Source organism: Dipodomys ordii, unplaced genomic scaffold (assembly GCF_000151885.1).
Source record: "Dipodomys ordii isolate 6190 unplaced genomic scaffold, Dord_2.0 Scaffold15, whole genome shotgun sequence".
Classification (NCBI taxonomy): domain Eukaryota; kingdom Metazoa; phylum Chordata; class Mammalia; order Rodentia; family Heteromyidae; genus Dipodomys; species Dipodomys ordii.
Window position 1 is genome coordinate 1,300,672 of NW_012267231.1, and position 9,496 is coordinate 1,310,167.

Sequence of the window (9,496 nt, forward strand, 5' to 3'; positions counted from 1 at the left end):
TGGGTCTTGAACTCTGGGCCTGGGTGCTGTCCCTCAGCTCTTCAGCTCAAGGCGAGCGCTGTACCACTTGAGCCACAGCGCCACTTCTGGTTTTCTGGTGGCTTATTGGAGATTAAGAGTCTTACAGACTTTCCTGCCTGGGCTGGCTTTGAACCACAATCCTCAGATCTCAGCCTCCTGAGTAGCTAGGATAACAGGCCACTGGCACCAACCTCCTCCTCCTGACTACCCTCCCCTTCCCTGCTACCCTCCCCTTCCCTGCTACCCCCCACCTCCTGATGATCGTCCCCCCTCTGATTGCTCTCCCCACCTCTGGCAACCCTCTCTCCCTGCAGCTGGAAGTGCTGACCAACCTGGCCAACGAGACCAACATCCCTACTGTCCTGCGGGAGTTCCAGGTCAGGCCGGGGCCCAGGGCTGGGGGCCAGGGGCTCTGCAGATGGCTTTGTGAAGGGAGAGCCTAGAGTCCCTTGGGACGACCTTCCGGTGCCTTCTGCTGGCTGTGGGGTTGAGGAGCCCCTGGGTAGGGGTGGCACCCCCTCTCTGGATGGCGAGGGGTACAGTGAGTGGCCACTCTTCCGGAAGGGCCCTCACATGAGCAGCAGCACGGAGGGCTTGCTGCCTGCAGGGTCACTCTTGTGACGTCCCACAGACCTACATCCGCAGCATGGACAAAGACTTCGTGGCTGCTACGATCCAGGCCATTGGCCGCTGTGCAACCAACATCGGCCGAGTCCGAGACACCTGCCTCAATGGTTTGGTGCAGCTCCTGTCCAACCGCGATGGTCAGTGTCCGCGCTGCCCCGCCCTGCTGGCTGATGGGTAACCTGTCAGCCCACGTGCAAAGCACGCCCGTGGTCAGTCTGCCTCATCCACTGCCCAGGTGTTCCTACACCTCCGTGGGCTCCAGAGGAGGGGTTGGGGAGAAGCTGAGGCTCCCGCAGCTGCCAGTGTGTCTGTCCGTCTGCTTGTGGCCGTCTGGCTGGCCTGGCTCCCACACTTGTTCTTTCTCCTAGAGCTTGTGGTGGCAGAGTCGGTGGTGGTCATTAAGAAGCTGCTGCAGATGCAGCCGGCACAGCACGAGGAGATCATCAAACACTTGGCGAAGCTCACAGACAACATCCAGGTGAGGGGTAGTCCCGTGCGCCGTCGCACCCCAGCACCGTCCCAGGATTCGGGGCCCTACCGTGAAACGCTTGCGTCTCACAATAGCAGCTTGCAAGGCTCCCACAGTGGCTTGGGAAGGTCTTTTGGTGGGAGGAGGAGAGACTAGAGTGTGCGACCCGAAGGTGGGCGCCCCAGGGTCAGCCCCTCCCGGGCCGCCTCCGAGCTCCGCAGCATTGATCATAGCTGAGGATGGCTGGCTGTGTTTCCTATTGCACTGTGGATTGAAGCATCTATACTTGGTGGATACATAGCTTCAAGGGTACAGCAAATCCTGAGCGTCAGGACCAGGCCTGAGGCTCTGCGTACGCGCAGGAAGCCCTAGGGATGGCAGGGAGGCTGGCTGGAAAGGGCTTGCCTTTCCATCCTGCCCCCATTCCACGCTCAGCCAGCCCAGCCGCACACCCACATTGCCGTGCTCACCCTGGTCGGTCCCTGCCGCTCCCTGCCCCACAGGTGCCCATGGCCCGAGCCAGCATCCTGTGGCTCATTGGGGAGTACTGTGAACACGTCCCCAAGATCGCACCTGATGTGCTGAGGAAAATGGCCAAGTCGTTCACGGCAGAGGAGGACATCGTCAAGCTGCAGGTCATCAACCTGGCGGCCAAGCTCTACCTGACCAACTCGAAGCAGGTAAAGACCCAGAGCTGTGCACACTGGTCTCTTCGGTCCTTAAAAACTCCCCTAGCTGGGCTGGGAAAGTGGCTCAGTGGTAGAGCGCTTGCCTTGCATGCATGAGGCCCTGGGTTCGATTCCTCAGCACCACATAAGCAGAAAATGCTGGAAGTGGTGCTGTGGCTCTAGTGGTAGAGCGCTAGTCTTGAGCTGAAGAGCTGAGGGACAGCGCCCAGGCCCAGAGTTCAAGCCCCACGACCAAAAACAACAACAAAAACTCCCTTAGCCTGTTTGTGTGTGTGTGCGTGTGCGTACATGCATGTACGCGTGCTTGTGTACCTGTGTGCGCTTTGGGACACTTGTGGCTAACAGAAAACCCCACAGTGACAGGCCCTGATGCGTCAGTATGCATCCCAGGAGCCGTGCTGCGCTTCATTCCAAGGCCTGGTGATGGTCAGCCCTTTGTGCTCTCAGCAAGGGCCCAGGCTGTCCTTGGCTTTAGTGGTGCTGGTACGTAATGTCTTTGATCCCAGGCTGTGGTTCGCTCATAAACGGGCACATCTGGGGGCGAGGGCCTCTTGGGTATCTGACAGCCCTGACGTCCCCCAGGCGATTCTGAGAGTAGGTGTGATGCACAGCGCTTGCTGGGATGTTGGAAGCATCACCCACCCGCACCGTGCCTACTCTCACAGTCCCAATCAGCTACTCTTACCCCTGGGCAAAATCTGTTGCCTGTTTGGTTTTTTTTTTATAAAGTTTTATTGGAACATGCAGTGCTCGTTTGGCTCTGTGTTGTCGATGGCTGTTTCTGTGCTCCAGCCACAGAGTTGACTGCTTGAAACAGTCTGTGTGGCCTGGAAAGCCTACAGCAGTTACAACTGAGGCCCTGGATAGAAGAGGTTTGCAGATTCAGCAAAACATGGAGGGGCAACTGGGGTCAGGGTTGGGCCCTGCAGAGTGCAGTACCTGGCCCAGCCTGAAGGGGGCCTCCTGGCCATCATGGCCGCTAGCCTCAGCCCCAGGGACTCAGGTAGGTGGGCCACCAGGGGCGGGAAAGGTGGTGACAGTTTGTTATAGGATTATTGCTTCCTCCATTTATTTACCATACACTTCCTGACTGCTTGTTCACCTGGCACAAGTGTAGCCATGTCCTGGGGATATAACCACGTGTGTAGGACAAATTAGTCTCCACATGCTCATAGCCACAAGGGAGAAGAATACAAAATGAGCACGTTATCCACGGAGCGGCAGACAGAGCAGACAGGGAGGGATGTGGGTGTGAGTAGCCAGCTAGCGGACCAGAGGGCCGCAGCCCCAATCCGGGCACCCAGAATGGGCTGGCCAGACAACTGACACTGACCCCTAGGTCATTCTTCACTGGAAGGCGGGACGTTGCAGAATGGCTTTCGGAATCGGAGAGGTTTTCCTCCTCTCCTTCCCCTTTCTTTCTTTCTGGGTTGGGAGTGGAGGAGCTGGCGCCTGGCACGTGGGAGGGGAGAGGCTCTTCTGTGCACACTGCTGCCCTGCCATAGCTCCCCCCCCCCCGTCCCGGTGCTATGGGGGACAGTGCAGGCCGCTACAAGCCCACACAGGTCCCGACCTTCTGACGCCACAGCAGGCTAGATCCCGGTCGGGCCGAGAGATGACTGTGCCCCGTGGCTGGGCAGCAGGTCCTGATTCTTGGTAGGAAGCCCGAGGGCTCTGTGCACGCAGTGGCCCAGGGCGTAGGGCTTGGTGGTAGTGGAGGGTCAGGACACAGGAAAGCGACCCAGAGTCCATCTGCCAGGTGAGCTGCTTTCCTGTGCCACAGTCAGCACAAATGTGCTTGCTGAACAGGACAGCTCCAGAGCCTCCTGGGCCCACCCTCGGGCAGCCACTGAGCCACCTTTCCTTCCTCCCCCAGACCAAGCTGCTGACCCAGTACGTGCTGAGTCTAGCCAAGTACGACCAGAACTACGACATCCGAGACCGGGCGCGCTTCACCCGGCAGCTCATTGTCCCTTCGGAGCAGGGCGGGGCCTTCAGCCGCCATGCCAAGAAGCTCTTCCTGGCCCCCAAGCCGGCCCCGGTCTTAGAGTCATCTTTCAAAGGTGGGAGGCCTGCCTCCAGGGCAGGATGGTCCCCTGGGGAGACAGGAAGCAGCCAAGGCCCCGGCCTCAGGCTCAGCCAGCACCAGGCTTCGGTCGGAGGGGACATGGCAGTCACAGTGTCCGATCGCCCCTTTCTCTCCTGCAGCAGCTGGTGCCTACTCTCCCACCCACCAGCACTGCTGCCCTCTGGCCAGCAGGGCCCCGTCCTCTCAGGCCCCTCCAGCTCCTCCCCTGAGCAGGCTTCAGGCTTGGGAGTCCACCTCAACACGTTAAAAACCAGCAATGGGGGAGACAGCACAGCGAGGAGTGAGCGATGTGCTTCTAAGGGTCCCGAGTTCACCTGCAGCCCGCCCACCTCCCCCCCTTCCCCCCTCCCCGCCTCACCTCTGCTCCAGGGTCTGCCCTGAAAGGAGAAGGGCTCCAATCAGCCCTCTGACCACAACACCAGTGCTCGGCCTTCCTAGAGTGCCCTTCACGCTGCTTCTCTTCCCTGGACCTCAGGAATGGGGGTTTCAGCTCTGAGTCTCCCCGAGGGAAGGGCAGCCATCCTGACTTCTAGTGTGTCCCCAGATCGAGACCACTTCCAGCTGGGCTCTCTGTCCCACCTGCTCAACGCCAAGGCCACGGGCTACCAGGAGCTCCCAGACTGGCCGGAGGAAGCCCCAGACCCGTCAGTGCGGAATGTGGAGGTCAGCAAGGGTGCCCGTGCGTGTGTGTGTGTGTGTGTGTGCGCGTGCGCATGCATGCACGTTGTGCTGGCCAGGCCCCTTGACACCCTCCCCTGTGCAGGAAGAAGACCTCTCCCTTATTGAGACACGCGTGGGCCTGCTGGGCGGATACACCGAGGTTCCCCGTGTGCCGTGTGCCGCCCCTTCCCCGTGTGCTGTCCCACCCTGCAATGCTTCCTCCTTGGCAGGCAGTGCCCCCCCCCTTCTGTGGACTGGGTCTCTCTCCTCCCGACTCCCACTGGGCTGGACAAATAGGGCCCCAGGAAGATGTGAAGGGACTGCACGCACCGCCCTTTCCCCTCCATGCAAAGGGCACGCTCTCACCCACCCTGACCAGGTGCCCGAGTGGACCAAGTGCTCGAGCCGGGAGAGGAGGAAGGAGAAGGAGAAGCCCTTTTACTCCGACTCCGAGGGGGAATCTGGCCCCACCGAGTCTGCAGACAGCGGTAAGATGGCAGAGCTGCGCCCCTGGGCTCCATGTGTGATGGGCCCGCGTGGTCAGTGACTGAGCCGCTCTGTGTGTGTGTGCATGTTGCACACGCCCCTTGGTGGTGAAGCACGTAGACCTGTCTGTGTTCACATTGGTGGCGAAGCGTGTATACTGTCTGTGTTCACATGGGCTCTCTTGGCGTCGGGGGCCGAGTGGGTCAGAGGCTTGGAGCTCTGGAGCTGAGTCTGGAGCTGGGGCCCGCGTCTCCACTCAGGACGGGGGTGGGGGGCGACCAGCGACACTGTTCCTGGCAGAGCCTGAGTCTGAGAGCGAGTCAGACAGCGAGAGTGGCTCCGGGGCATCCAGCAGTGAGTCGGACAACGAAGACCAGGACGAGGACGAGGAGGAGGACAAAGGGAGAGGCAGTGCGAGGTTAGAGGACCCCACTGGACGGAGGGGCCTGTGTGGGGGCTCAGGCGTGGCCCGTGTGTCCGTGCGGCAGAGTAGGCCGCAGGTGGACCTGGCCCCGCCTCCCCCCAGCGAACAGAGTGAGGGCGAGGGAGAAAAGACGAAGAAGAGGAAGAAGGGGTCCGAGGGCGCCGGAGAAGGCTCTTCCTCCGACGATGACAGCGACTCCAGCAGCGACTCCTCAGAGTCCGAGGAGACGTCAGAGACAGAGGAGGAGCAGGCAGAAGCCGCCGCATGGAGGAGGAAAACAGTGAGGACTGGCCGGGCCTTCCCACCCCGGTCAGACGCAGCTCGGGCCTTCCCACCCCGGTCAGATGCACCTCGGGCCTTCCCACTGCTTCTCACGCCGCCCTGTTTTCTCTTCCAGCCCCCCAGCAGCAAAAGCACCCCTGCAGCCAAGGAGATCTCCCTGCTTGATCTGGAGGACTGTGAGTTTGGGTGGTGGAACTCGTGGGGGACGAAGGCTGGCCTGGGGGGCTCTGGGCCCGGCCCTGCCCAGGGAGCCTCTAGGCCGCCCGCGCCTCGCTGTCCATGGTGCTGAGCATTTGCTCCTTGCGTCCTGGGCTCCCCTCAGTCCACACCACCACACCTTGCCTTGCCACAGTCACGCCTCCCAGCGTCCAGCCTGTGTCTCCCGCCACGGTTGTGTCTGCCAGTCTGGTTGCTGACCTTGAGGGCCTGACGCTCACAGACTCCTCTCTGGTGCCCTCGGTGAGTGGGCTGGGGGAGGGACGGGGCCAGTCAGGAATGGGGGGGGGCTGGGACCCAGAATCCTTCCTGCTGTCTGCCGCACCCCCCTCGCGCTCCCCAGCTGCTGAGCCCGGTGTCCAGCGCAGGAAGGCAGGAGCTGCTGCACCGCGTGGCCGGCGAGGGCCTGGCTGTGGACTACGCCTTCAGCCGCCAGCCTTTCTCCGGGGACCCGCACATGGTGTCTGTGCACATCTATTTCTCCAACAGCTCCGACACACCCATTCGGGGGCTGCGTGTGGGCACCCCCAAACTGCCTGCTGGCATCAGCATCCAGGAATTTCCAGAAATCGGTACCAGAGGGCATAGAGCGGGGTGGGGCGGAGATGCCTGGGCGGGACCCCTTAGGCCAGGCGGGGGGTCACAGAGGTGGCACAGCCGGGCTGAGCCGAGGTGGAGCAGACAGGCCAGCGAGGCCCTGCCGGGCAGGAGGCGCCGGGAGTGGCAGACTTGTGCCTTGGAGCGAGGATGGGCAAGGGGCCGGTGTTTGGATTTCAGGAGGAAACGGGTCCAGAGAGCCAGGGCTGCAGGTGGGGGGTGGGGGGGCTGTGAACTGAGGGGAGGGCGAAGCCCTGCGCCCTCCGGGCTCCTCGGGCTCCACCGTCTCCCGTGCTCCTTCCCCGCCGCCGTCAGAGTCGCTGGCACCTGGAGAGTCTGCAACGGCTGTCCTGGGCATTAATTTCTGCGATTCCACCCAAGCTGCCAACTTCCAGCTGTGGTGGGTGTCACACGCTCGCGTGTGCATGTGCGTGCGTGTGTGCGTGAAGGTGGGCGGGCGGGAGCCGGGCGGGCGGGAGCCGGCGGGGCAGTGTCTGGGAGATCCAGGTTGGCCCTTCGGCTGCCTCTAGGTGGGGAGGAGGTTGGCCTCACCTCCTGCCTCCTCCTACCCTTCCCAGCACCCAGACCCGACAGTTCTACGTCTGCATTCAGCCTCCCGTTGGGGAGCTGATGGCCCCTGTGTTCATGAGTGAGAACGAGTTCAAGAAGGAGCAGGGTAAGCGCTCCCCACACCCTGGGCTGGTGTCCCAAGCCCCACGGGACCGGGAGGGGGGAAGGGGAGGAGCGACGGGAGTTGGGGCCTTCACTGCACTCAGCTAGCAGCGAGGTCTAGGCAGGGAAACAGCGTGTGCAGGGGCGGGGGGGGGGGGAGCAGGAAGAGGTGGGGAGAGAAGGGAGCAGGAGTGGGGGGGGAGAGGGGACCAGGGGTGGTGAGGAGGAGAGGGGAGCAGGGGTAGGGCGGGGGGAAGAGGGGAGCAGTCTGACCTAGGGCACTGGGGGGTCAAAGCTACAAGACTTTAGTCTAACATCCTGGAGCCTTCTCCCCCACCAGCATGGGGTAGGGGAAGGGGCAGGCTCTGGAAGGGTGCCCTGGGATGGTCTGTAGGCTGCAGTACCACACCCCTCTGACACTCGGGGTACAGCATGTTGGGGGTAGTCGTGGGGGACCGGCTGAAGCCTGGGCAGAGGCTGTGACCTGATTTGGGGAGGTTTTGGGCCAGAAGCGGAAGGGCGTCTGGGCACTGGCATGGTGGAGGATCTCCCAGAAAGAATGTTCTAGAAAGACTTGAACATGGCCAGACTGAAGGTACAGAGGCAAGGCCGTGAGGATGGACAAGACGGGGCGGGCTGTGTCTTCTGTGGAGGGGCGGGTGAGGAGGGTGCAGCCTGCCTCCGCAGGAAAGCTGATGGGCATGAACGAGATCACAGAGAAGCTGGTGCTGCCGGACTGCTGCTGGAGCGACCACGCCGTGGTGCAGCGGGTGACCGCCACCGCCCACCTGGGCCGCGTGCCCTGCGGGACCTCGGAGGAGTACAGGTGCCGGGGAGGAGGGATGGCCGCGGGGCCCAGCCCCGGCCCAGCTCAGTGGCCTTCAGCCCCGCCCTCCCCCCTCTACCCACCTCAGGTTTGCAGGCCGGACGCTGAGCAGCGGAAGCCTGGTCCTGCTCACTCTGGACGCCCGGCCGGCGGGAGCTGCCCAGCTCACCGTCAACAGCGAGAAGATGGTGATAGGCACCATGCTGGTGAAGGATGTGATTCAGGCTCTGACCCAGTGATGTCCACCCCCCACCCCCCAGGCCATCAGCCTCCATCCTGGCAGCCTCCCAGTCCTTCCTCCCCTGCTAGTGTTTACCACGCCCAACCCCAGCACCTAGTGACTCTCTCAGCTTTCAGTAGTTATTTATTTAGCCCAGAGCAGCCCCGCTGGGGGTGGCTGGGCCTGGCGGTGGCCTTGCAGCTTGGGGCTGGCTTTGGAACCTTTCCCACATTTTGATTGACGGGGTTCTGGGACACACTCTTATGACAGTTTGAGATGGGTAACTCAGCTTCCAGCCCCCAACGACCTACTAATTACTGCCATCCCTTGTCTGTTGAAATGAAGTCCTGATATATCCCCAGCATAAAGAAAACCCCTGAGGTACGGTGGCTCGAGCCTGTAGTTGTAGCAACCCGGAAGGGGAAGATGGCCACCTCAATTCCAGCCCGACAGGCAAAGCGGACAGAGTTGCCGGGACTCCGTGTCAGCCAGCGCCGGGGTGCAGGGGTGCAGGCCTGCATCCGTCATGGTGGAGAAGTATAAGTAGGGTTACAGCCCAGAACAGCTTAGCATAAAGGAAGATCCTGCCCGGACAAAAAGGAACACAGCAAAGGGACCAGGAGGGTGGCTGAAGTGGAAGAGCACCTGCGGAGCAGGAAGGAGGCTCCCACCTAAAACCCCCAATCACCAAACAAGAAACAAACCCCGCCTGAACACTGATCACTCAACAAGCCCTTCCACCCTTCTCTCCCCCCCCCACCCCAAAGTAAAACTACACTGGGTTTTCTGCTTATCAGTGCCAGCGTATTCTGGTGCTTTTAGTATGTACGTTCCCAGACACGTCTGTGCTGTGTAACCGTAGCGTACCATGCATCTTGATTATTGATAAATAGCATCTTTACCTATTTTCCTGCTTGTTGCTTTTTTTCTGTGTTGAGTCATACATAATGCTATTCCTTTATTTCATTTACTTTTATATACATATGTGTGTATACTACTCTACTACTGCAGGATTATTTTACAACTTATTCACTCCTATCAGGATTTAAGATTATTTTGTCTTGGGCTGGGAAGGTGGCTCAGTGGTAAAGTGCTTGCCTTGCATGCCTGAGGCCCTGGGTTTGATTCCTCAGCACCACATAAGCAAAAAGAAAAAAACCAGAAGTGGCACTGTGGCTCAAGTGGTAGAGCACTAGCCTTGAGCTGAAGAGCTGAGGG

At 60.9% G+C, this 9,496-nt stretch overlaps 1 protein-coding gene across 1 annotated transcript in view; it reads left to right on the forward strand.

Moving 5' to 3' along the window:
* The window catches only part of Ap3b2 (adaptor-related protein complex 3, beta 2 subunit), a 13,883-nt gene extending 5,584 nt beyond the window's left edge, over nucleotides 1-8,299 (forward strand). The window contains exons 8-24 of the mRNA XM_013011856.1: nucleotides 336-398; nucleotides 653-785; nucleotides 1,017-1,126; nucleotides 1,621-1,797; nucleotides 3,683-3,869; nucleotides 4,440-4,558; nucleotides 4,659-4,715; nucleotides 4,935-5,043; nucleotides 5,342-5,459; nucleotides 5,568-5,745; nucleotides 5,863-5,923; nucleotides 6,100-6,206; nucleotides 6,307-6,535; nucleotides 6,876-6,960; nucleotides 7,139-7,236; nucleotides 7,920-8,058; nucleotides 8,147-8,299. Coding sequence (XP_012867310.1) covers nucleotides 336-398; nucleotides 653-785; nucleotides 1,017-1,126; nucleotides 1,621-1,797; nucleotides 3,683-3,869; nucleotides 4,440-4,558; nucleotides 4,659-4,715; nucleotides 4,935-5,043; nucleotides 5,342-5,459; nucleotides 5,568-5,745; nucleotides 5,863-5,923; nucleotides 6,100-6,206; nucleotides 6,307-6,535; nucleotides 6,876-6,960; nucleotides 7,139-7,236; nucleotides 7,920-8,058; nucleotides 8,147-8,297 — 2,121 coding nt within the window. The 3' untranslated portion in view covers nucleotides 8,298-8,299. The remainder of the gene's footprint in view (nucleotides 1-335; nucleotides 399-652; nucleotides 786-1,016; nucleotides 1,127-1,620; nucleotides 1,798-3,682; nucleotides 3,870-4,439; nucleotides 4,559-4,658; nucleotides 4,716-4,934; nucleotides 5,044-5,341; nucleotides 5,460-5,567; nucleotides 5,746-5,862; nucleotides 5,924-6,099; nucleotides 6,207-6,306; nucleotides 6,536-6,875; nucleotides 6,961-7,138; nucleotides 7,237-7,919; nucleotides 8,059-8,146) is intronic.
* The last annotated feature ends 1,197 nt before the right edge of the window (nucleotides 8,300-9,496 follow it).